The sequence below is a fragment of the Dinoponera quadriceps genome, unplaced genomic scaffold (genome assembly GCF_001313825.1).
Source record: "Dinoponera quadriceps isolate SergipeBrazil2010 unplaced genomic scaffold, ASM131382v1 scaffold3579, whole genome shotgun sequence".
NCBI classification, from domain to species: domain Eukaryota; kingdom Metazoa; phylum Arthropoda; class Insecta; order Hymenoptera; family Formicidae; genus Dinoponera; species Dinoponera quadriceps.
In genome coordinates, this window is record NW_014557637.1 from 460,694 (window position 1) to 488,078 (window position 27,385).

The 27,385-nt window shown below is 47.0% G+C and overlaps 3 protein-coding genes across 16 annotated transcripts in view; 2 read left to right on the forward strand and 1 right to left on the reverse strand.

The window, feature by feature from the left end:
• The first annotated feature begins 1,749 nt into the window (after positions 1 to 1,749).
• Positions 1,750 to 6,922, forward strand: LOC106749334 (vesicle-associated membrane protein-associated protein B). 2 transcript variants are annotated; one of them, XM_014628700.1, is made up of 6 exons: positions 1,750 to 2,124; positions 4,541 to 4,696; positions 4,850 to 4,959; positions 5,113 to 5,292; positions 5,363 to 5,464; positions 5,764 to 6,922. In XM_014628700.1, exons 1-6 carry the CDS (start codon positions 2,067 to 2,069, stop codon positions 5,929 to 5,931), a joined length of 774 nt encoding a protein of 257 aa, XP_014484186.1. In that variant the 5' UTR covers positions 1,750 to 2,066; the 3' UTR covers positions 5,932 to 6,922. The 2 variants fall into 2 exon arrangements, with proteins under 2 accessions (XP_014484186.1, XP_014484185.1); XM_014628699.1 differs by lacking the exon at positions 1,750 to 2,124 and adding an exon at positions 2,615 to 2,903.
• A 5,873-nt stretch (positions 6,923 to 12,795) lies between these two features.
• LOC106749307 (keratin, type I cytoskeletal 10-like) lies at positions 12,796 to 13,164 on the reverse strand. The gene has a single exon (XM_014628630.1). It carries the CDS (start codon positions 13,162 to 13,164, stop codon positions 12,796 to 12,798), a length of 369 nt encoding a protein of 122 aa, XP_014484116.1.
• Positions 13,165 to 21,443: 8,279 nt separating this feature from the next.
• LOC106749331 (glucose transporter type 1) overlaps positions 21,444 to 27,385 on the forward strand; it is a 34,155-nt gene continuing 28,213 nt past the window's right edge. For 2 of the 13 annotated variants that reach the window (XM_014628685.1, XM_014628690.1), the window contains exons 1-2: positions 21,451 to 21,760; positions 25,680 to 26,087. Coding sequence is in view for 1 of the 13 variants with exons in the window: in XM_014628695.1 (XP_014484181.1) it covers positions 26,067 to 26,087 (21 nt within the window). In the remaining 12 variants the exon portion in view is untranslated. Of the gene's footprint in view, positions 21,761 to 25,679; positions 26,088 to 27,385 lie in introns of all 13 variants that reach the window. The other 11 variants (XM_014628681.1, XM_014628683.1, XM_014628686.1 and 8 more) reach the window with 11 other exon arrangements.

The following is a 27,385-nucleotide window of genomic DNA, read 5'->3' on the forward strand; positions in this document are numbered from 1 at the left end:
GCCGGAGACAGTTCTTGACGTTTCGGAGACGCCAAAGTCTACAATGGCACATAAAATGAATGACGTCTCCCCTCTTTATGTCAAGGGGTTATTGAACTCGAAAATTATTTTGTTGAACTGACTTACACCATTGGAGACTTAGCTGAAACGCAAGATGTATGTCGTTCAAACTGTAAGGCTGTGTAGAGATTTCCTTTATTGCTTGTTTCACACTATCCACTGTTGAATAATTGTAGAGGGAGTCTTGCTTCTGAGAAATGACATTATTTTAATAAAAAATGTGTCAATTTATTCTTTGGATATAACTTTTTGTCATAAGTTGGGGAAATAAAGAAAATATGACAAAAAATATATTGCAATAGATATTAATGGACAATACAATATTAATATTAATTAAGATTATTATATACTATTACTTTTCATAAGTACTGTATTTACAAGTTCTATGATACATATAGAATTTTTAATACAACAGATTATTATAGTATAACATTGAAAATTAAAATTTTTCCTCAATTGTACATCAAAGACTTCTACAAATATAAATTCCTATATTCCTTTATATTCCCAACTAATGACAAAAATTGAAAGTTATCATTAATTAAAAGTAATATATAATTTATTAGATTGTTTAGTTATTTCTTGAATGCGAGATGGTTAGTTTGATATTGCTTAGATTATCAGTTTACTCGGTTATCCAGAGGAAATTTCTTTCATTTTGTCCAACTCAATTTATATATGAGTAGTAATAGATAAGATGTTGTACCTGTAAAAATACATATTAATTTAGTATATATGTAAAAATTTAAGTTGTGCCAATTAATTTTTTGTCGTCTTAAATATTTTGCGACTCTATATCGTAATTTGAAAAAATTAAAGACAGACGACAAAAGATAATTACAATAAACATTAATTCACAATAATATATTAATTGTAATTACAAAATGCAGAAATTAATTACAAAATCTATAACTGTGCCCACTGATCTACTGTTTAATACAATAAATATTTAAAAAATATGTGACCTATGTTTGAACGTTTTGTTGAATTCAATTTAATTCACGAAATATTAATTATAAATATGTACTTGACATCCAATGAGCGGCCTATTGCCCTTTAATGGTTTCTCCGTGAAACCATTGACCATGATAAGTGAGGTTTGAATCTTACCTAAAAATAGTTCATTTCTATGTATGACGTAGACATTTAGTTTCAATGTCTCCACTAGAGGCGCTACTTTCCCCAATGAAAAATTTAAGTCGTAGTGCAACTCAACAATAAGCCTGGCATACCTTCACTTTTTAAGTAATACTATTCCAAAACGTACGAGACATCCTTTTAATGTATCTTGAAAAATAAATTCATTCATTGATCATTAAACGTTAAACAATCATAAAGACATTGAACACATGAATTAATTACTTTCGATGTTTAAGAAAAAATATAATCGATAATAAAATACATCAACTCTTTTGTTTCAACGTATCAAGAGGAACACGGAGTGCAGAAGGTGCAAGTGTCTCTGGACAAAGAAGCCATCACGGACGATTGATGCTACGTCCCGCGTCCGATGCGTGATAATCCGACATTCATTATATCTCGCGACGACATGTCGAGTTTCCGCAAAACAAATTCTCCCGCCTTTACACAGTCACGTCGTACATACCAGACCGCGAGGTGCAATGTAAATGCACCATTACTGAGCGGCGGCCGTGACGTAACACAGCCTCTGCGCCTCTGTTAATTTCCGCCGTGACGCATGCGTATTCGGCGCGGGCCGCGAATCAGAATCAGTCCAACGGAATCTCGGGGAAGATACGGCACGAAACGACACGATACGGCCGACGCAGCCGAGCGGGGAGTCGCGAGCGATCTACCGGGACGAACTTGTCAATACACGGCCGCCAGACGCGGCGTCGACCGTTGGTGAGCTTCAGCGGACGCGAAGAAGAAGAACGGGAGGAGGCGGCGGTGGCGGAGGCGGAGGAGGCAGGAAGGAAGGAAGGAAGACACGAACAGCGCCGTGAATTGTTCGTCGAGACGTCGCTTTTGGCCTGCCAGCCAGGATGGCGAAGCCCGAGCAAGTTTTAATCATTGAGCCGCAGGGCGAGCTGCGATTCAGGGGTACGCTGAGACACTACGAGAGCTAGATAGATAGATAATAGATAGAAAGGATGAGAGGGTGAGGGGGGAGAGAGAAAGAGTATGAGAGTGTGAGAGAGAGAGAGAAACAGAGAAAGAAGCTGTTTTCCGTCGTGCGTTTCGACGTCGCGTCTTCGCCAACGTCCGCGTCGGGTTCGCAACGCGAGTGTAGAGAGTGGAAGCGAACGCGCCGCGTACACCGCCCGCGTTCGCTTTCAACGAGCTTACACACGAAGCTTCGTCGCGCTGCGTGTGTCAAGATGACGTAAGGTCGATTCGTCGTCCGCCCGCCGCCCGGGCGTATGTACGCTCCTTGGCACGCTCGCTCGTTCCCCGCTTTCGGCACGGCGCGACACGGTGACAACCTGTACACCGTGCCGCGACGAACTTCGAGCTCGCGTCCGAGGCCGCGCGTTCCCTCCGCATCGTGCAAATGTCGCTAACTCATACCTAACCCTATCTGCCCGTACGTCAATGCGCTGTCAAAATGAGAGAAAGTGATCACGGAAAAGAGATGAAGATAAAGACGAGACGAGCGAGCGGCGAGTCCGTGCGAGAGCGAGCGAGACAGAGTGAGCGAGCGCGAAGGCAACGATCTTCGATTCTCCCCGGATTCACCGTGGCATATCGAGGGAATTTCGCTTTGTTACGCGAGCATGCAAGCATAAATTGCGGAGAATCGCGAGGGCCGTTAGCTCGCGCCCTCTGCTCGTTCTCGCGTCGGCGTTTTACGCGACGACTTCCCTCCCACGACGGAATAGGTAATCGCCGAAGGAAGAGGGACAGAGAGAGAAAGGGAGATCGGGCGAATGGTCGGTCGATGCGCGATCGTTTCGAAAAATGTGGAAACACGCTGTCGATCGATCGCAGCCCCGACGCTCTCGTTTTCCTCGAGCGATCGGTAGCCCTCGACGAAGGCGGCGAAAACCTATCTATCGCTATTTCCTTGAATTTCACACCGCTGTTCCACTTCACTCTGTCTCTCTCTCCCTCTCTCTTTTTCTCTCTCTCTCTCTCTCTCTCGCGCGCGCACTATATACGGTAGCCTAATCTATAAGAACCTCGTTAGATTTATGCCTCGTCATCGGATACTAACACCAGCCGGTGATAGATCGCGATTTCTGCAACATTGCTCGCCGAAGCGATTTTCCGACGAGACGCTCCCCCCCTCCCCTGATTAATTGCAATATTAATTGTGAATTTCGCAGGACGTTAATTCATTCTCGTCTCAGCCCACGTACATTATTCATCGAGGTCACGTGTTTTTCTTCGGAATCGTCTCCGCGTAACGGAGGTGGACGCTTGCATGTGTGAATTTTGTACGATCGCAATGCGTGCGGATAATAAGGTCCATTTCGATGTGTATACGTGCGGCGGCACATAGAGTCGCGTCTGTTTACCGCATTCCTCTTTCGACTATTCGCGAGCGATCAAGTCGCGGAAACGAGCGCGAGCGACTTCAATCATCACGTTTAGAACCAGGTGTCTGTAAACTGTCCTTCGACGATGTGACCATTTTGTTGCACACATGTAAAGAGAGGCGCGGAAATAAAAATAGTCACTTGTGCGTGCGCTTCTCGCGCAAGGGACGTATCAGTGCGCTTGGTGTTCTCATTATCAGGATCAAAGCACATTCGAGCCGAAAACACGCCGTAATCGCGTCATGAATTTCCAATCGACCTGTCCCTGAATTGATTCTCTCTCTCTCCCCTCCCTCTCTCCCCCCGATATGTTGGGTTTTGTCGTGCACACGTCGAGCGAATGCGTTGAATTACATATATTTACATACATTTAATATAAATACGCATATAGTTTTGTAAGAATCGTTTAAATGAAGTGATTGCGCGAATTTGCAGTTGCTACCTTATTGCTATATTGCAATTGATTAAGCAATATCTCTTTGATTCGTTATTCCGCGGGTTAAGCTTTACTTGTGTGATAACCAATTGTCAGAATTCTTATTTCGACGAGGCAGAAATATATTGGATCTGCGAACAGTAAATTCAGATTTGAATTTATTATTCGCAGTGTATCGCGTTTCAAAAGAAGATAATTTGCTGAATTGACAATTGACACTTCGCTGATCGTGTGGTTAGAACACGATGACAATTACTCATAGCCGCTTTTATCAATGTTAGCTCAGAGAAAAATAGTCTCGTCATTGATCGGATGCGTTAATACTTACGTTTTTTACATTTTACATGTTTATTTTTTTTTATATCCACAATGGTCTCTCCGATTGTATATCTTTTAATCATTGTGACTTTTTTGTAATGGACATAATAAGTCACAGTAAGAAGTTTTTCTCTCTCCAACTCTTGAATTTTGCACGCGTATAAGTTACCGCACGTCAGCTTTAATTTATTAGCGAATTATCTCATCATTTATTTTGTTACAGGCCCATTTACAGGAGGTCCTGTCACGTCTTACATAAAACTCATCAATCCAACGACCCACAAAGTATATTTTAAAATAAAGACAACTGCCCCAAAGAGATACTGTGTGCGTCCAAATTCTGGAGTTCTCAAGGCAAAGGATGTCACTGAAATAGCGGGTCAGTCATGTACCGTGTAATATAAGTTTTGTCTTTATATTTCCATGAGAATTTTTGTCCAAACTTATTTTATGTCTCTCAAAGGCTGTTATTTATATCAGTAAAATTCAAAGATGTTTATTAAAATTAAATGTCATACTGTTTTGATTACAGTATGCTTACAACCATATGATTTCGATCCGGCGGAGAAAAGTAAACACAAATTCATGGTGCAGACTGTAATAGCGCCAGATGATGATGATGATGAATATCCAATTGATGTGGTAAGTGTGAATGTTATTAAAACTAAATATTAATGTTAATAAACACTGCTCCAGCAATTTTCTTAATCAAATAATGAGCCATACTTAAGCATGTATATTATATATATATTCAAGCCTTATTATTCGTCATAATAAATTTGATCTCTCTTTAAGTGGAAAGACATAAATCCAGATCAGTTAATGGATTCCAAACTGAAGTGCGTCTTTGAAAATCCCGTGACCAGTACCACCACGGTTAAAACAACCGCAACCTCTACAACAACAAAGGCAGATTCTAACACGACTAATGGAAAGAACAAGGCGATTGGCGATTCAGTCAAATCATCACCGAAAGTAAGAATGTAATGAATTGTATCGAATTAAGATATGCCCATGGTGCTTACGAACTGTGCATTCGTTTCAGGTACTTGGTGAAGCAGAAGAGAAATTGTTAAAGGCCGCACAAGAGGTTAATCAGCTTAGGGTAGAAGAAAGCACTCTTAGGCAGGAAAATCTTCAACTTAGAGTAATTATTAATATTACACAAGCATATTTCAGCAGTACGTCCTTGGAGATAAAAACAATTATTTAACTTTGCATATTTAACCTGTAATGGCTGAGTTCGTCAAATTTTCTAAAAAGTTCCGATTACGAGTCTTATCTCTTTCATGTAATATGATCATTTGATCTTTCATATAATTATCGATTTTCAATTTCGCTTGAATATTTGAACATAGGAACGATGAAATCAGCCATTAGTTTTATATTATTACAAATCGCTTGGTGACATATTCGTTGATGCAGCCACGCATTCTCTGTCCGCAGGAAGATTTAATGAAGTGGCGGAACGCGGCACTGGGCAACGACGGTAACCTTGCAGCAGCTAGAGGTCTATCCTCGCAGAGCAGTAGCCAGTTATCTCCAACATCAACTAGTGTCCTCATCGCCATCGCCATGGTTATAGTCGGCTACTTGCTGGGAAAACTAATCTGAACAGCCTTCATCTTATTGTATACCTCAGTGTATCCCCACCGCCCCCGTGTTTTTTTAGCCTGTCCTCTGCCGTCACATGCCATCGTTCGATCGCAGACACAGACTCCAGACATTACGTTACTCGGATGTTCATAATAAATGCTATAAACACGAACGGTAGTGGTCTGCATTAATAGAGCTGCTCGTTACGGGTGTGTGCGCTTATAACAGATCCGGCGAGAGGTTTAATTTAAAAAAGAAAAAAAGCGAGTTGCTCATTTACTTTCTGTTTAACATAATGCCCAGCGGCACCGGTAGAGACTCGATTAGAAAGTGCTAGGCGGCCGCTCGGTCGTTACGTTTTCTCTACGTTCGTTCGCGCAATTCACTTTTTTGTTTGCGCGCTTCTCACGTGAAGGTTTCCGCTTTTCCAATTTTTTTCGATTCCTGTAGCTTGCGTCTATTATTCTCGAGATACACGTTCATTATCGGGAGAATGTTCCATCGCGCTGATTGTATCGCAAATTAAAGTTCTTTCGATCCTGTATGCCATTTTTTAAATAAATCGCGCAATTACCGGTGCAAAGAGATCACACACGTACGAGTCAGGGTGCTATTGCGTTACAACACACTGGATCTAGGCATCTTCCTCCGCATGATATTATTCGAACGTTGTAATCATACTGTACGACTGGCGAAACGGGATCGGCGTCCGACGCGCGGATGTAATGAGCGTGAGCGCTTTAACTGTTGCCTACGTTCGCTCGTTTTGCGCGCGCTCCTCCGGTGCGCCGGTCGTTGTTCCCGATTATTTCCCGTTGTACACAGCGAGGTTGAGACGAAGCGCAACTTCGCGGTAGCGAGTAACGATTTGGACGCATTTGTAAGTGTAGTTTACATAGTTCACATATACATTTGCTGCGAGAGAAAGTATACACATTGTACGTGCACCTGTGAATGTGCCGGTATGTTGTGAAAAAGTATATATATATAACACCGACACATTTACAAGCACATATATATATATATATAAGTATATATCCAGAATCGTTATTCGCGGCCGCATTTCGCTCTCAACACCGATGTATACATACTATGTCCATCTGTGTGTGTGTGTGTGAAAATTTGTTAATAACGTGTAACATCACACATAGCCGGGGGATCCGCGGGGGGGGGGGGGGGGCAAAGGGGGTTGTTAGAGGCGGTGGCTGGCCGAAGAGTAGTGGTTCGCATGATCCAACAAGAATCGGTTGTGCTGGTCGCATAATAAACGCCAGCGTTGATATATTAAATGAGAAACCGTTAATGCATTGAATTTACGTCTGACGCTTCAGTGTACTTTTTATTTCTTTATGTTTGTCTTACAAAAAGTAACGAATAAAGATATGTCTCGGATATCACATGGCGGAGGGTTTTGAATTTCGCACCTTATATCTGCCGAACCGTCTCGTCCGGAACTAAATCGTCGGTATGATCTTTCACATGGACATGGTATCGTTTCGAGGAAGAGCAGGTGGCGGAGGAGTCCGTAAGCGACGTTCGGACTTTGGTCGGGGTTTACCGATCACGCGGTCGCGACGGGCTGGTGGTCACAGTTAAGAGAGAATATCGTCGAGCACGTAATACTTATGTCACACAGGTGTAGAAATATTTACATAACTGTGCCTTAGAACTAGAGGCAATAGCGTTAATACGATTTCATGACCTTTTACTGGCTTCCTTTATCTCTAGCTCCGAGAGTTTTTTTACACACACCTCGCTACAGTTTGGTAAACCTTTCTATAGCGAAACTATAAACCGAATTCCCGTGTCTCGCGGCTGTAATATACCAGAGAATACTGTTCCACACTGTTAAATTGTAAGTAGACGCGTGTGAGACGCGATTCAGTGGTAGAAGCGGGAGAAAAGTAGCTGACGACGTTTCGATCGACTGTGTGTACTTTGTAATCGGTGTGAACTTCCGTCGTCGCTGTACGAGTTTCTGATTCGGTGATGCGGAACTCCAGAGATCCCGATAAAGTATTATTTTTACAAGTTCTAACATTCCTCTAACGTTCGGCCGTGCGGCGAAAGAAAAAAAGAAAGTGAGAGAGGAAGAGAGAGAAAGAATAGAGCGGGAAGAATTCAGCGACTCTTACAGCGAAAGAACGATCTCTTAGATAAATCGTGTAAACTCAGATTCCATCTCTCTTTCCTTGCGCATATATAAATATTTTACGTGTATATATATACCCCCTTATTAATTATAAATTTTATTAAAACTCGAACCTGATCTATGTCGCGTCTTTGTAAAACGGAATATTGTAACATACAAATTTGAAATATATATGTATATTCACTCACATATGTAACAACAGATACACAACATACATACACATATACACACGTACATGCATACACAGGCAAGAAGAGTAAATTGCATGTCTCTCATCTCGCGCGTTTTATCTGCACCAGAGACGTTCTCCGTTACTTCGTAGGGAAAAAACAAAAATAAGACGTACGATTACGATCGCGCAAAGAAGCGATAGCGATACAATTCATAGACATTTCCCGAGCACTACGTTAGATCTCATCGCAGGTACGAAGAATTTGTTGTATATGATCTATATAAGATTGTTACGATACGATTATACATATGATTATCGAGTTTTGCGGTTTCGCTTCATGCGTGATTACAACGTCACGTGCGACTAATCTCTATTAACAGCGGTATTCCTTTTCGTTAACACTCGTGTTTGAATAAAAGTATTCTATTAAACAGTGTATCACCATATATAGACTCCAGATGTTTCGATACAGCGAATGTTATGTATATATATATATATTGTCCGTACAATCGCCCCTCCCTCCCTCCTCTCACGACTATACTTCCGCAACCAGTCATGCGTTTCGAGGATTGAATCGTCGATCTACAGGCGCGACTCAACTCGCCTGAATCCAAATTCCGAAAATAGCATCGTCGAGAGACGCGTCCCGAATTTATTCATCGAAGATGTTTAGATTAAGGTTAAAAAAGATTTGGTGACAGTTACCAAGATTCGGTTAAATAGTTTCAACTGAATTATTTGGTTACTACAATCATATTATTTAGTATCGTATAGGAGAGACCGGAGTTAGCTAAAGGGGTAAATTGGCTAATCGATTATTCCTGCTATTAATTTTAACAGATTGCAGAATCGCGCAAACAAAGATTGCAAACATGTCAAAGATGGTTTTAAGATCCCTATTTGTTCGATTCTGTAACCAGTTAGAAAATCAGAAGTAATCAATTAGCCAACTTGCCCTTTTAGCCAACTAGCCCTGGTCTCTGCTGTCCCAGCACAAACATCAACCAACGGTAATATAACATCAATGTTGTAATACTTCGCTCAACCGTTACATAACACACGCGTTATATTGCATTTACATTGTTGGGTGGGAAGTTATAATACATTGATGTTATGTTAATGTTAGTTGGTGTTTGCCGGATGTAATATATATTATATGCAATATACGGTACTAAATGATTTGGTCGCGGTAATCAAACAGTTGGTTGAAACCTATTTAACCAAAATCGCTGCCAAATTCTTTTTTCAGTGTACGAGAGCGCGCATATGCGACCCTCACTTGACCCGACAACGCCAAGTTCGGATCGCGCGCGCGCGCCTGGCATTTTGCAACGAGATGGAACACGTACTACGAATAGTTCTATTGACCTCCGTTATACGTTAAGTTCACCTCTATCTGCCGTAAAAATAGACTTATGTATTTTCCCGATTCACCGACCACACATACACATACACACACACGAACGAATGTAACAGTTCGACTCCTGAGCGTTAGATCAATAGATTGCTATCGCAATGAAACATTGCTTCCTGTGAATATCAATGGACGACGGAACGTCGTAGCGCGACCCACGAGAGAGCCCGCGATCGCGAAAATTTCGCGTGTGAAATCGAGAACGAGCAGGTGGTGGGAGGCGGTGAGCACGGGGGTGGCTCGCGCGCGTGGCGCAGCGGGGGATTTCGCCGAGAGATTCGCGGCCACCCCCGTGACGCGCGAGACAGTTTCCGAAAAAGGGGCAGCGTCCCCCGGAAAGTGCGCGCGTAGGTAGATCCGAAGTGGAGTAGGTCAACTCATAACCAACCGGACCGCGATCCCGTGCGTCTCTCTCTCTCTCTCTCTCTCCCTGCCACACGCGTCTATATTTTCGGTCGCATCGGAAGGTCGCATCCACCCTTGCGTTGCGGTAAGAGCGTTAAAATATAAAGCCACCAAATGTAGGACACGATCGCAATAATAATCTCCGTTTAGAGCGTCAGTGAGTTAGCGGGGGTGAGCGAGCAAGCGAGCGGGAGGACGGAGGGGGGCTTTCGATACGGTTTCTCCTTGAACTACCTCGCGCCGCGCGCTTCGAGGGACGATTCTCGCGTCGGTCGACGATTTCCCGACGTTCGTTACTTACTTATTGTCATTACTTGGCGGTTATCGATTCGACTTACGGTTAAACGCTCCGCTTAACGCTACGCGTTAAAAATTTCATACTCGGCCGGTGTGTCGCGCGGCCGTCCGCTCGCCAACGCTCGCCGCGAAATCCTCGCCGGAGATACCGTAACGCTGCAGCGCGTATTTTCATCTTCTCTCCGTCTTCTCTGGCCTTTTCTTTCGAAGACGGCGAATACCGCGCGCGGAAGGAGATCGTGTGCGGCGAATGACGAGGGAAGAATTGAGATAGACCAAAATCGCCGCCACGACATCGTTCGGCGACCTGGTTCCGAGCGTGCGGCTTTAACGTTTGCCACGCTCGAGGTAATTAAAAAATCAAGAGACGACGATGCTTTATTCAGACTCGCGGTTCCGGTGTCCGACGTGGCGAATTAGTTTTAAAGTTTCGGAAAAGAAGAACCCGTTTCTTGTCGAATTTGTTCGCGGACCTTTTTTGGTTTCTTATCTGCTTTGAGGAAAAAAGTGAATGTGGCGGGTTTCAACCGGAACATCAATTAACATAACAGCAATATTATAATTTCCTCGACAATGTAACTGTTACATGACACGCGTTATATTGTCGACATTTACATTTACATCGTCAAATGGGAATTTGTAATATCGATGTTAATTGGCGTTCACCTTCGAACACACGTGAGCTTTCTCAAACGAATTTTTATACTTTCGGGGCGGAAACCGAAGAAATCCGCGGGAAATCGGAGAAGAGAACAGTTTTTTTTCCCGAAACTTTGAAACTATACCGAATTACATTGTCACGATTACCGTGCTCAAATCGCTAAGACTGTACGTTTATTACGGGTTTTCGCGACGTCGAACTCGCGCGCGTCCGGGGGCGGATGTCGTCCGCTGCCTCGCGATCTATTCGCCGGTCTTTCGGCGAGAGGGAAAGGGTCGAGCGAGAGGACGCGTTTCTCGGGAGGGACTTGACCGCATCCGATCGCGAGGAGCCGTCATAATGACCGATCAAGCGGCGGCCACCGATTTCCATAGAACGCGTCCCCTTGTTTTCCCACGACACATGGCCTCAGGCCGGGTGGCCGATGACGCTCGTACCGGGAGACGTTCAGCTGCGAACTAAAGTCGGACACACGACTTCCTCGGCCACGCCGTGCGGATTAATCGGGAATACGGGGTAGAGGGTGGCGCGACGGCGGCGGCAACGACGGTGGAAGCGGCGTCGGTGGTGGTGGCGATGGTGGTGGTGGAGGCGGCGGTGGAGGTGGCGGAGCGACGGATGCAGCGCAGAGCAGCCTGATCAGGGTGGCGGCGGCAGTAGCGGCTGGCTATTGATTTCAAGGGCTTCCTTAGCCCCCCGCCTTGCCGCTGAATGCCCGACGGCTCCAGGTCACCCCGAAGGGCTCGCGGTGCCCGCGACTAAACGCGCGTTCGCCTCTCGCGTCCGGCTAGGGTGGATCGTCGGAGGTGGGAAAAGTTCGTCCGGCGGTGGTCGCGAGCGCGGAAAAGCGTCCGTCGAGCGAGAACGCGCGGCGGTTTCGTCGGCGGCGGAAAGCGGCGCGTTCCGCTCGGGCCGCGAGAATCTTCCAGTCGCGACTCGTCGCCGATGGAGTGTCGACGGCTCGAGGGGGACCGGATCGTCGGTTGAGCGTGGGACTTCGCGAGGATGCTGCCGGAGGAACGATCTCGCGGGCTCGTCGAGTAAGCGTAAGGTACTATCGCGCGGGTGCGGCAACGCTTGGGCCGCGCGGAAGGGCTAAGGTCGCGAGAGGGGTGCGCCCGTCCACCCGCCGCCCCGACGGGATCCGGTAGCCACCCCCGCACGCGCTACGGCACTGCGCGAGTCGGGCCGAGGCACAGACGCGGATCGCGGGGTGAGCCGTCGCTCGCCATACGTCGAACTGGGTGCCCCGCGTTGGGGCGTCTCCTGGCATCAGCGGGCATCGGTGTCGTGCAGTCGATCGGGGGACGACCAGCGTCTTCTCCGAGTCCCCGTGCGAGTACTGTCTCTGTGAGACGGAGAGAGGGAGAGAGAGAGAGAGAGAAAGCGCGCGCGAGAGAGAAAGGGAGGCAGAGAGAGAGAGAGAGAGGGAGACAGAGCGCGGCGTGAGTGCGTGCGTTCGTTCGTTCGTTCGCCCGTCCGTACGTTCGTTCGTTACTTTTTTTTTCCTTTCGCGCCCCCCGTCGTCGCAAACGGGTGATCGGGCGCCAGCAGCACGCGAAAAACGGGGCGCACGCCAGGGGCGCGACGACGATGACACTGCGACGATGTCACTCGTGGTAGCGCGAGCACAGTGGTGCCATAGCGTCGTCGTCGTGCGGGCCAGCAGTGCGGGCGTCGGCGTCGTCGGGTGTGCGCGCGATCGGACCAGCGAGGAGATGGTGTCGAGCCCGGGTCGTACGGAAGAGGGAAGTGACTACTACCAGCTACGCCGCTCGCCGTCAGTACGCGCTAACGCCAACGTCGCTCGAGGAGCTGCCACCGCTGTTGCTGCTGCCGCTACGACCACGACTATCAGCACCAACGCCGCCACCGCCAACGTAGCTGCCAGCGCTGCTGCCACCGTCACGTCCTCCGCGTACAGCGTCCTCGACGTCGTCGTAACTGCCGCCGCCGCTGTTACCGTAGCCACTGTCATCGTCGCCGCCGCCGTCGCCGTCGCCGCCACCTCCGATACCGTCGTGGATGCTGTCGTCAGTCCAGCCACTGCCACTACTGCCGTTTTCGACGCGAGTACGACCGTCATCCGTGCTGCCAACGAGGCTTCCATTGCGACGGTCTAACCCGCGAGGGTGAGTGAGATCACGCATTATCCCCCCGACCTCGCGCTCCGTGTGCCCGTTCGTCGCCAGCCATCGCGAGTCTTGCCGCGGGTGAATATCGAAGGGCCGCTTCGCTCTCGCGCCTCGCTCTCATCGACGATCGAGAACGGAGCAGCCCGACTCGACGGGGTGCGGGGAACCGGAAAAAAAGTCCAGCAGCGTAGAGAATGGTATGTAGGGCGAGGAGAGCGAGGTGAGAGACGAGGAGGTGGAGGAGGAAGCGGACGCGACGAGGCGGAGGGTTGCGAGAGCGCGAGGGTGGAATTTTCTCCGTTCGTCTCCTCGCGCGCTCGCTCGCTCGCTCGCTCGCTCGCGTTACGATCGCTGTGCCCCGGCGGCGAGTCGCCTCCACATAACTTTCGTCAATCGATAATACAAGACGTCCGCAACGTCGTGCGGCGCTCGCAAGATCGGCCTAGGGACGAGATTCGCCTGCCTCGTGTTGCCGCGGCGAAACGATCACGCCGATCCTCGGCGACGGTGAGCGAGCGAAAAGCTGCTCCGAACCGTCCTCGGAGCGAGTTCGAGCGAGCGAGCCGTCGAGGGTCGCGCTTGACTCGTGAACGCACCAAAGCACCTTCTGCTCCTCCTCCCGTATACACGACGGCCCCTTGCACTTTTCTTCCCTCTCGTCTTTTCCCTCCCGAATTGAAGACGGGGACTCGCGTGGTTCTACTCCAACCTCGCGGAATTGTCCTCGTCTTCGGAGCGACCGGAGACTTTGCGAAGACGCGACCAGACGCTTGGCTCGAGACGCGTTTGACTTGACGTTTCTCATTGGCTCGCGTACAAGACCGCGTCGTTACCTTGCTCGGGTAGAACGTCATCACGAGGCTAAGCCACGCGGGGACCGTCGCCGAAGGAGTCTATTCTGAATTGGCCCGAGGATCGATCTCCCCGACTGTTATTTGGTGCGTGTCCGGGAACACTCTCCGTACACCGGAGAAAGGGGAAGGGGGGCAAGTTTCGCGACGGTATTCTCCGCGGAACGAATGTTAGCGATCGTGTTACCCGGATACGATGCGTTCCAGTAAAACGGTGCAGCGCCGAGAGGAGGAACTCCACCCGGCGCGGCGCGTCGCGTCGCGACGTCGAGGCTCTACGAACTCGCTCGAATTCGCGTTCGAAGTCTCGAATCACGGTTCCCGTTGCGCTCGCGTGACTCCCGCCGATGTTGCTTAATGAGATTCGGGATACGAAGAAATCTCGGAATGTCGTGCGCCCGCGGACGGACGCCGTCGCCCGTGCTTCCAGGTGCGAGGATCCATTTTTAACCCCCGCGGATTGGATTCAGCAATCCGTCAGTCCCAGATCAATGCTCGTTATCGTGGCGTTCTTATTCCGCCTTCGGGCTGGATCTATAGGTGTCCCAGAATTGCCGAGGAGCGAGCACGGTAACGTCGCTCGCTCGTCTTCGAAGCGGCTCGAGTCGATGCCTCCGCGGCGAGAAAATGTCGCGGCTCGTCGTGTGTTTCCCGCGAACTTCGTCAATTTCCTCCCACCAATCAGTCCCGTAAATTAACATCCTGCCGAAGTAAAAACAAAGAATAACAGAAAAATTCTCGAAAGTCGAACGAAACGACGGATGAATACATTTCGGGACTGATCTCCGGCGAGACGCGCTGCATGCGGAAACTAATGACATTAACGAAGCCTCAGGTCCCCGGCTATCAGGCAGTCCCGCGGAATAATTCAGCTCGGAAGCGCGCTCGTCAATTTTTCAAAGTGACTCATAAATATTCGACCACGCGTGCGCGCGCGCGCGAGAGAGAGAGAGAGAGAAGCAAGAACGTATTTGCTCCGCAAGTACTTTCGGAAGTATATATTCACTCGCGCGCTTTAAAAAATGCATAACAAACCCCTTGCTTGGTTATCCTCTCCCGTTGGAGGTTTCTAAAAATTATTAGCTCGGGCTCCCGATGGGACCGAGAAAGGAAGAGAGAGAAAGAGAGAGAAAAAGTCGCCCATACCCGACGTTACGCTCTTTATGTGCGCTAGGTGTCATCGTTTCGTCGTTTCCGCGGAGAGAAGAGCTTCGGGAAACTTCGCCCGGACTAATGCACCGGGTCGCGCGCGCGCTCACGCTTTGTGCGTCACCGGTTCTCGCGTTTTTCCAGGTGCAGCGCGCGACGCGGTGACGCGGGTAAAATAACATCCGTCCGCGGGACCGACCGACCGACCGACCGATGAATAAACTAATGACACAAGCAACGTTAATCTCGTTAGTCACGTTGGTTGGGCCGTTCTCCAGACGGGTTACTGAAATACCGTTGCACTCGGGCTTTCGTTCATCAATACGGGATTACATGGCCCGCGTTATATGCCGTGCACGCGCATATATATGCAGATGCGCGCACGTGTATCCCGCTGCATCATGCACGTAACGAGCGTGTGTGTGGGTGTGCATACGCGATCGCGGCTACGTTCGTATGTACACGGTCTGTCTGCCTGTATATATGTGTGTGTCTGTGTTTTGTGTGTTGCGGAGCGCGGCCGAGCGTATGCGGGCGCTGATGTACGTAGCCGTTAATGCAGCCGAGTATAAGGGAGTAGAGCGGCGGGCATACATCTCCGGTGAGCGAGAGAGAGAGAGAGAGAGAGAAAGAGAAAGGGGAGAACGTGGTGCACGAAGACTGTGTACTTTCTCCGATTAGAGGAGGTCGGTAATGCATTGTCACCGTCACCGAAAACGCGGCGGCGATCCGCGGCGGCACATCGCCGCTCGCTCGTTCTCTCCCACCTTCCTCTCGCTCTCAACTGCGAAATTACCGCTGTCAAGGCGGTGGGACTAATTAATAGTTATCACGCAGCCTCGTTTCTCGCGGCTCGCGTAACTACTCGTGTGCACTCGCGACGTAGTCGCGCGCGAGCGCCGTTTTTCACAAAAATTGCCTGAGCTCGCGCGAAACGCTCGGGGTTGGCTAATCCGTCGGCCCCGACTTTCCGCCCCTAATCGACGAGAACTCGCTCGTGTTTAGCCTTATACCCGCGTGTTGCATGCGCGCGTAATAGATTATTATTAAACGGGCCTCAGGCGGCTTTAATAACTGCTCTCGGTGTGTTGATATCCTCGATATATTCTTAATTAAAACGTCAAAACTGAAGTTTCATCCAGGCTGGGCATGTTCGTCCGTCACGCACGAGCCCGCCGAATGCCGATCGCGAATGATAAGACACTGCGTCCCATGTGGGAATCGTATGCCAGTACAGTCTGCCAGTACAGGGATACTGGTACAATACTGGATCGGCACCGAAAAGCAGATGTCATGTTTCGATATTGGTTCAGTACTGGCTCAATATTAAAATAAATATTAGTACTGACCCAGAATCGGCACGGGGTAGTTGCATCACCGTACGTAGTCCGGTATCGAAAAGCGAACGTCATGTTTCGGTACTGGTCCAGTACTGGCCCAGACAGCACGTAATATTTATAAAATATTTTCAAGATGAAGGTAGCAGATATTTTATAAATATTCAAATACGAGAAAGATTCTGATAAATATTCGAAAAATTATGAAGAATACTTTTGATCAATAATTACTGTATATAGATACTTGATAATGATAATTCTCGGTACTGACCAGTAGCAAATTCCTACTTGGGGTACGATGAATCGACGATCTTTCCTCGGGGCGAAGCATCCGCAACGAAGAGTGCATTAAGGGGCAAGAGAGAGGGAGGGAGGGAGGAAAGCATAGGAGAGACGCATAAGTAGAACGAAGACGCGAAATTTGCATCACGCGCGGATCGCCGTGGGAATAAAAAGTTCGGCTCGAGGGATGTACAGGGATGATCGAGTGAGAGTAAACAGAGGAGCAAGTAGGTCGTGCGCATACGTTCGTCAAGAGCGCGAGACGCGTCTTCCCGCGGCGAACTTTGCGAGTTCGCGGCGAACTTTTCGACGCGCGGTGTCATGCGCGTCTGAGCGCGGCCTGAGATGCATCGCGAGAGAATCTCCGTAAGAAACCGGCCGACCCGGCGCCGACGTCTCTCGCACAGAGATCATCCGTTCGCGTTACGTAAACGCGAGATAGCCGCGCGTAAAAAGGCCCACTCGGCGTATCCTCGATCGCGCGCAAAGGACCGTCTACAATAAATACGCAAGACATCTACCGTCTACAAGACATAAGCAGGCTAATTGACCAACCGCAATCGATTATTCTTGGACCGTAAGAATCCAATTGGTCAGTTTGTTTGCTATATCGAAAAAAAAATAGTCTTCAAATCAATGATAGATATTCTCATATATAAGCAAGGATATTATAATATTCTTAGAAAATATTTAGTCTGGAATTGAACGATACTTGCATCAATACAAATTCAATGAGATCAAGACTAAAAATCTTTTAAGAAGTTTATAATAATAATTATAATAATGTAATTATAATATTCTTGCTTATATATGAAAACGTCTAGCGTTAAATTAAAACTAATTTTTTTTTCCGTGTACTTATGTCTTACTGTATACTTTACGGCTATTGTAGACAGTCCTTAATTCGCCTCGCTCGGCGAATCCTTCTGCGCCTTTCTCTCAGGAGGATGCGCGACAGAATTCGCGGCAGAATTTTAATCGTATACTTGGTTTCAATACACAGTTTGGACGCTTCTTTCTCGATGCAATTGGGAACACAGCCGATATCCCAATGAGAGAGAAAGCTCAATTCGTGGGGATTAATCATAAACAAGTTCCCGCGTTGCGTCATCGGCTGTGTACCGAAATTCACTACACGGCGAGAAAAGTGGTTATTGCCTCACCCCGCATATATATATATATACACATGAATTTGGCAGCAACTTTGCTAGTCGATGTGCAGGTTGCATTGCTCACAAGTGATTCGTATGGCAACCATATTTATCACAAAGTGACGAAACAGAAATATGAAAAAATTCATCAGAATTTACTGAAAACAACGTCGTGTAAAATGTAATATAAAGATTGAAGAATAATTTTCTTAGCAAATTTCGCGTTACAATGAAAACAACAACACCGAAAAAGAAACCTTAAATGACAATCGTGAGGATCCATCTGGATAATTTCATGCTTCCCTTGATGTGGGCAAACCTTCCTTGAGCGCAATTCTAATTCTCCAAACGTTTCCCTGCGACTAGAATCCCGCGGTGAATTCTCTGGCGAATTATCGATCGTACCAAGTAGACTTTCTTCCGAAGAATAATTTATTCACGGCGGAAGATCGCTCACGTACGTGAAAATATCCCGTTCAAGCGGACGCCTCGTGCGTGTGTGTGTGTGTGTGCATAAAAACATACGGGAGCTTTTGTACGCTATTTTCCACGCTATCCGTTGGCCTTGCGCATTGTTGTTGCACGCCGCGGACGCATTCTCGCGTCGGTCATCTTCACGGCCAGCAGTTATTAACCGTCGATGCCGTCGTCGTGAGGCATCCGATTGCACGTGAAGACGGTAAAAGTAACTCATTTTTATGGAGCGCGCGCGCCGTATCCGATGCGGACGCATTAACACCCGTGACATTTACGTGGTACGCTCGGAATGAGGTTCTTTAAGGTCATTACGGCATAAGCAGCGGTGTGTGTGCGTGTACACGTACGTGTGCGGTGTGATCGGAGTTGTATATCTATCGGACGGAGCGTGAGCAAAGGGCTTTACTTTAAACCGCCATTAGAAGGCTTTGTTCTTGCGCAAACAGCACGCACGGCAGTGAAACGGCAACGAACGATATTTCACAAACGTGATCCTTCGCCGTGAAGCGGATTCTTCCTCGGAATAAGAACGAATAAGAACCTTAAGGTCAAATTGTGCGATCGAAAATGCACGAAGGTCTCTCTCTCTCTCTCTTTTTTCCTTTCTCTCTTCCTTCGCGCGGGTTTAATTGTCCAAATTGTCCCCGGGCAAGCCGCGCGCCATTTTTCTACTTAATCTCACGCAGGAGGCGAACTTCACCTCGATCTAATTTTAATTCTAGACTCATTTCGGCCGAGATGCTCGGCAAGATATCCGAATGTAAATTTTTAAAGGTTGCGATCGATGAGCGGCGGTTTCGGAGCTTCCTGTTTACCGGTGCGACACCCGTCGTGCGTTCGACTGCAGGGAAATATCGCGATTGACGTTACGTATCGTTCCTTATCTGCCGTTGCGCGCGAGATACGAGATAAGAGGGCCGAATTCTTACCTGCTTTATATTCCGTGTCGGGACATTGGTGTAATCGCTGGAACACGGCGTTGGCAGGCGGTCGGGTATCCACGCGAGAATCGAGGTAACAACCAGGCTAAGTTATGCGGTAATATCGCCTATGAAGTCGATAACCAGAGATAGGGGACATGAGAAATCAACATTACATGCATTAGGTATGCCGACGATGCACGTTATACAGGCCGGTCATAAAACACGCGACCAAATTTTCACGGCGCATCGGGGGAATCGAGAAGGCGGAGGAGGAAGAATGCTTTATTCAACGAGCTCTAGAGTCGCATTCAAAATTCATTCGCGCTCATTCCGCTTCGCCTTCTCGGCTCTCCCTCGGCCCTCCGCGCGATTCGGATTCTAATTTCGCGTTAAACTTTAAATCGATACCGAGTATTCCGTTTGCATTTTCGCGACTTCGACGTCACCGGGCGACAGCACGACGATCGGTGTTCACCCGATTCTCCGTCCGAACACTTCAATGAAGATCCCGAAAACGTAGTTAGACTACAACTGCGCTCCAGGGACGCACCCGGACTTAATTCCACTGAGGGGAGGCCGGAATGCCGCAATAAGAGAAGCACCGGCCTAGTTGGGGCACAAACTAAACCCACGAATTTTTACCGACGAAAGAGTCGAGGAAAACTTTCAGAAGCGCCTGAGTGGAAAAATGGGCGAGGCGCAGGTATAAAAAAAACCGACGAACGCCCATCATTCGTCCCCTCTGCCCTTCTTTTCCGGTTTTTTCCTCTCGGATTCGGTCTTTGACGGAGTGTCGGTTCGTTTCCTGCACAGTTCGATTTGTCGGGTCACACCATTGACGCGGTTTAACTTGTGATTTCGTTTCGTTCAACTCGTTATTCCGATCCGATTCACCTGTTGTTCGCACCCGAGTGATCAATTAATTCGCACGCACATGCAACCTCCGCTCACCGATCGCTCCGACGAATTAGCAGTTCACGAATTCCGAAGTGGAGCATCCGTCAAACGGATGAGGAACTGACGATTTTCTCCGGTATGTTAAATCCGATTGCACGATTCTGAACGAAGGATGTATTGTCCGCGTCTTTTTCCTCCCGCTTTTCAATAACTCGCTTCTGATAGATCTAGCCTCAGGCAGAGGGAATCAATCTTCTCAAGGGTACTGACACGTATATATTATACACGTATACACTTGTACGTTTACCCGAGTTGAAATTTTGACCCTATATTAAACCGTGGATTCTATTCTACCACACGATAGGAGTTAAGATAGCAAAATAGGTTCCAATTTCAATTCTAGTTATGTAATTATATCTCTACTTTGATGATATCTTAAATTTCCATTTTCGCCGTTTTAGCATCAAAACAGGTCGAAGATAGCATTAAAATTTAATTTGTAGAATTAGTGGTTCAAACAAGAAATTTAAAAAAAATGTCACTATCGTCAAAGTAGGTTTTTATTAGTTTATAGGTCGTCTAAGTAGGGGCAAACTTTTTTTAAGAGCGCCAAAGTAACGTCCCAATCTCGATTCAAGTAGATAGTCCAATTTTTTCTTTCTTCGGACACTGTCGACATGTCATGAATACAACTATGAATAAATATTCGCCACGTAATTCCGCAACAGGAAGAAGAGTAATCCCGTGATATGACTGGTGTCATATTTATTTGTCACATAAAAATCATAAACCAGTTTCTTCTGACTTAAATTTATCTCTGAAGAGGTTAAATCACTCGACGTAAATGAAAAAGAGCCGACGACACGAACACGATCTGTCTGTTCGCGTAAAATCGACCTGCCGCTCCTGCCACGTCGAACCGTGCTCGTACCGGATCGAGTCGAACGCGATGTAGAAACGCGAGGGGTCAACACACCGTGGAAATTTGATCGCGAGTTTTGCGAACACCCAGTACATAGACGATGCGATTTATTTGCGTCGAGTACAACTGCGAAATACCGCGGAAAGCCGAGAAAGAGAGGGACGGGAAGAGAGACAGAAAATGAGCGGGAGTAAAAGAGAGAGAGAGAGAGGAATCTGGCTCGGTGCGTGCAAACCTTGACGGCAAAGCGAATGCCGGAGGGACGCGGAGAGAGGGGAAGGACGCTAGACGAGTCGCGCTTACTAGTCGAACAAAGATAAAAGCAAAGCGATCGGACACGCGACGCAGTGGTAGGAGGAGAGACGAGAGAATGAGAGAGAGAAACCCGATGAATTTCAGTTCAGTCAGACTCGCGTCGACCAGCGACAACGAGCTTTTCACTTTACGCGGATTCGCACGCGAACGTGAACGCGTCCGTTTGACGGGCTCCGTGCACCTGCATCGCCGCTCTCACGTGTGCGTGAAGTGCATCATATACCGCTCGGAAAGGGCAGCACGGTGATATCGCTGACGCTCCGCGTTACGTTCGGAATTTAAACAGATGGCGAGTTCGGTACGACAGGTGAGAATTCGCGGCCTGTAAATCATCCTAACAGAAGTTCGACTCGCACGAGCTCTCGTGTCTCGATGTTGACGAACCGGTCCTCCACGGCTTGCGTCCCGAAGCTGTTCAAGTTTTCATTTTGGGAAAGTAGACGTTCTCTATAGCGTTAGATGTCTTAATACCTTGTAATTTTTCGGGCTTAATTTTCTCGTAATTTTAATCTCGCTTTTAATACTTTTAACATTTTTCGCTTTTAAATTCCTCATGTCATTAAAGTCGCGCTCGATTATGTAATATAAATGTCTACGATTTGTCCTCCACGTTGTGTTTCGCGGCTGTTCGAGTTTTCGCTTTAAAAAAGTAAACCTCTCCGTGACGTTAAATATCTTAACGCTTTTTAATTGTTTAGTTTTAATTTTCTCACAGTAATAATCTCGCCAGACTATGTGGTACAAACGTCTATGATTTTCGATTGGTTAGGTATGACTTGATACTTTTTAACTTTTCAACTTTAAATTTTCTCACAATTATGATCTCGCTCTCCATCTATGTGACACAAACGTCTGCTCTGTGATCTTGAGTCGGTTGATAATGTCACCGGAACAAGTACGTTTTATAGATATGATGATATATGTGACGCCGATATTTCGAATGCACGAAACCGGCTTCTCGATGCTGTATACAGTGGCATTAAAATGATGATCGACAAGGACTAATTATACGCAAATCAGATCCTTATCGGCAAATTAACGCTCCGCATGTACTGATACGCTTCTCTACGAGCGATGTGATAAGGGCACGTGACGAAGCGTTCGTACATATTATCTTTTCGGGAGGCGATTACTTTTTCCGTGTCGTGGTCCGCGTTATCGGGGCAATCACATCACGTGGCCGGTATCTGGTTTTCTAGGAAGTGAGCGGTGATTGATCACGATTAACGCAACCTTTTTGCAACTCATCGCCCCTGCCGCCGTTGTTTTCCGCAAAATCGCACAATTACACCCAGCTGTGGCTTTGTACGGCTTAATGAACTACAATCGCTGACTCAATGATACGAGCCTTTACTGCGGTCAGGATCCTAATGCCGGTCGCATAACGTCATTCGCAACGACGACGCATGCCAACGCACAGTTCATTCAACGCGACACGTGCCAGCTTCGTAGATAAGCGGAATATAATAACGCGATCTCCTTTCGGAAGGGAGAGTGTCGTGGGCACTAATTCCATATTCTTAAGGAATATATCCTCGTGCTGCTCGAGCGTTCGGTTATTCATGGCCACGTTAAAGCGTAACGCGACAGACCGGTGCAATATTCATAGCGCCGACACGTCGGGGAAACTCGGACTTGTCGCTAACGGAGCCCGTGATAAGACCGTATCGAAAATCACATTCCTGTTCCGTAATTGTGGCCACGATGGATGACGAGCTCAAGCGTTCCCAGCGTGAGCAGCAATTGAACTCCGTTAGAACCAGCGAATAGAAATTTCTCAAGATTTCCTCAGAAGCAACGTAGTTCCCGATCGGAATACTCAAATTTGCCGCAAAATTGGGCACTCCATTATGACGCCCGTTAGGAATCTTATTCTCACCTCGAATATGGTTTTCTGTCGAGACGGAAATACTGCGAAAATACACGCTTCTTTAACGAGTAAAATTAATATACTCCTATGGAATTAAATGGGAGATGGGATTTTCACACATGGAAAAAAAATGCTATTGAATCAATAGAATTTTCAACAGCATGCGTGATCGGAATAGGTCTTCTTGATTCAATGGCGATATCATTGAAACTATTGAATTGAATTGAACATACTTATTGAATTGAACATTGAAATAATACTTTAATTATTGAAACATAGTAGTTTTAATAATATTTGCTATTGGATCAAGAAGATTTATCCCAATCGCGTTGCGCTGTTGGAAATTTTATTGATTCAACAGGATTTTTTTCCGTATGTCGACTATTGAATTTTATTGATTAAAAAAATAAAGAAAGGAAATAAGGAAAAAAAGGGGAAAAAAACAGTAATGATACAATGAAAAGAAAATACAAAATTTTACACACTTTGAATATCTATGCTTTTTAAACATTCGTGCTTAGAAAGTATTTCCAAATATTTCCTAATGTTTGTTTAATTAATATAAAATGAAAATTGGAAACAATATTTGGGAAAACGTTGGAGAAAGCGCGCGGAATCTATTCAGGTTTCCCAATTAGACGTTTCTCTGAAGCATCACTCTTCTAATCTCAATCAATATAGATTTCTATCGTGGGAAAAACGTGGAAGGAAGCGCGATCATGCGACTTTTCGGAGCGTGAAAACGATCTCTTCAAGTTTTCCAGCTCCAGCCTCTTCGGAAAATACGCGGAACGATTAACCGCATCCGTCTAACAGGCGCGTGTGATTTGCAATATAATTGTTGTGCTTCTATACTCCTCCTTCTCCTCCTCCCGTAATACCGCGGAGAAGTTTCAGTCACGTTTCACGGAAGATAGAAAGTTTCGCAATGGATAGGAGCGTGCGCTGCGGATGTAATCTTCCTGTCACCACGATTCTTGCCAGTTTTTAGATTCCTCAAAAGTTTCCGCGCCCGCTGTTTTCCCTGACATTTAACTCCGCTCGGTTGTCAGAGTTTGCAATCGCGACTCGATTATTGAACGTTCCCTGGATCCGCGTGACGGATGATGCGCGACGAGACGTTCGCGAAGGAAACGTGCACCAAGTGTGTCGAGCACGATTCTTTAGTCAACCGATGAAGCGTTCTTGCTTCGTCGGAGCAGACGATATCGTTTCCGATTATTACGCGAGAGAATGTCAATAGACAAACATCGAAGATGACGTTCTCCGATTAATTCCTCCGATAAATTCCGATTAATTAATCTAACCGACGATCAACTGCTAGAATTTCTAACAGCAATTTCAGACTGTATATTACCATCTTACAATAACCAAAGTATGTTAGCAGAACAGAGCATTTAATATCTGCACTGAAAGAGATTTTTCTCTTGCTACATTCAAAATGCTACATTCAAGTAAATATTTGCCACAAACATCGGAGTAATTATTTTCATGAAATTAAATTAACATAAAGCTCCTGTATAAACTAAAAATTGCCAGTAAAGGGCGGTGAAGAGCTGAAACACGAAACCCATAGTGTTGTATAAAAAACTGCATAAAAAATATCCAATTAAGTTAAATCACACACACAATGAATTGGTATAATTAATTTATTAATTTAGTGTCCTTTATCAATGTACTAAATTAGTAAACTAATTCTGTCAGTTTGTTACATATGTGTATATACGATTTAACTAAATTGGATTTTTTATATAATTTTTTGTATCACATTATGAGTTCCGTGCTAGTTCTCTAGTCTTTTAATAACAGGTTTTAGTAACTATTTTACTTGGATTCCGTAAATAATTACTTCAATATTTCTTAGTAAATATTTACTTTCGAATGCAGCAAATTGTTTTCTTCTAGTATGGTAACAACTTTAAACAGAGAGAGATAGCACGAAAATTTCTGACTCGTATCAACAACAAACCGTTTTTTATTTCCGACGGTGACTTTGCCGGTTGAGTTAATGGTCGATCAGCCTAATTAGAATTTGGAGAAAGTCTGCCTATTGAGTGACTATTCTCCCCCCCTTGATCAATCTGGAGAACGAAAATAGACGACACGTACGCGACGCTGACACGTCGCTCGTCCGTGTCCAAGTAATCGTCGAACAACAGAAATAGTCGAAGTAAATAAAATGATACCGATAACGTCGTTGAATGCTACAGTTCGAGCTATTTGTTGCATATCGGATCTCGCGCGCGCGCGCGCGCTTGTCGTGTCCCAATTAATGACGCGCTCGCTCGCGCACGAGCGATATTCCAGGATCGCTTTGAGTCGCCGACAACGCTAACGATTCTCCCGTTTGTTGCAGGTTTTCAACACTCGTCGTCGTCTTGTACTGAGTCCAATACAAACCCAATCGATCGGAGGGAAAGGGCGCCTCTGAAAACGTGATACGTTAGTGCTCCTCGTCGTCGTCGTACACACCGCGGCGGTGGAAATCCCGCCGCAGTCTCCGTTTCACGTCTCCGTATCCGCGTAGCGTTTCGACACCCTTTTGCATCGTGTTGTTTCGCCGTTTCCCCTCTCCCTCCCCACCCCGACCCGCCCTCGTCCCCCACGTTACGGAGCGATCGTCGATAGCTGATAGACCGGATCCCCGAGAGTTGCGTTCCCTCCTCGTCGAGGCGAAGCGTGGCGAGGCGAGAGCAGGTGCGAGACGGAACCGTCGTGGCGTGATATATCATCGCCGGGCACAATGGCTTGCGAATTCTTTAAGGTGAGTCCGTATTTCTACATTTATGATAGATGGGATTACGTTTCGGGCGGGGTAGGCAGCGGGACCTCCTCGAATATAATATCGATCATCCGCGGAGAAACAGTCGCGCCCCGCGAAATCGAAGGCGCCATTTTCCCAAAACTCATCGCGCGCGCGCCCGCCGACAACCGCGGCATGTTTTCCCGCGTACTTTCGTTGGAAGGAAGAAAAAATTGCCGACGTTGGGAACATTACGCGGAGGGAGGGAGGGTCGAGTTAAGAGCGCGAGAGGTAGACCGGAGTGGTCCGTAATTTGTCCTCTTTAAATATGAAGCCTCGTCTAAAGTAGACTTTACAAATTGCTGACCTCCATCACTGTTCGCGGCGCGAACTCCCCGCATACGTTGCGCAGTGATCTGTCGCTCTCGCTTTATCACCGTCCGCTTGTATATTTTTGAGTCGCGAGGTCGCGTTGATAACCGTCGCGACCGGTTTAACTCGCGATGATCGGAAACTGCTGTTCGAAACAACTTCCGTCATCGTCGAGTGGTGTCGATCCAGGGTTCCTATCCTGGGCGCACGGCCAAATATGCCCTTTTCATTCCAAACTCCGATTTCTCTTTTCAAACAGCGTCACGTGTAATATTGTTTCACTTTGAGAATCAGAAAGGTATACCCTGACTATAATTTCTCACCATGACGATTATAGTCACAAATATTTTCTTCTCGGTGTACCGCGTTCGATATGCATCGCGCAGCGCGCGATCGACCTGGCTTTCGGGGGGGGAACGGAGAAAAACGTAAATCGGGGTTAATTGCCGCGACGCAGATTTCTCGAGAGCTGGCGGCGGTCCGCCGCCGCTCTGACCAGTAATTCGCCCAAAGGCAACACCATTCACAATTCCCGTCTCTGCGTCACCGCACAGTCAGTTAAGCGGCCGTCCAAATGCGACGACGAGAGTTTAGTTCGCCGCGCGCCCCGGCGGCGCTGCATCCCCACGGGTGCAACAACTTCCGCCGCCCCGGCGGGATCGCACCTGAAGAGATTCAAACACTATTATTTCAGTTATCCTTACCGCGCGACGTCTCTTACTGTTAGTGACGAGGCGGGCGAGAAAGTTCGCCGCGAGTTGCGGTGTTTTGCATGCCCGCCGTCGCGGGGACTTAACTTCGACACGTAATTTATTTCCATCGCGCCTTTCGCGCCTGGTTTTTCCTTTTTTCGCGCGAACAAGAAGAATTATTAAGGAAAGAGAGGGAATGAGAGAACCGATAAGAGCCGGTTATTAGTGTGAATATTTTAACTATGGCAGGAATCC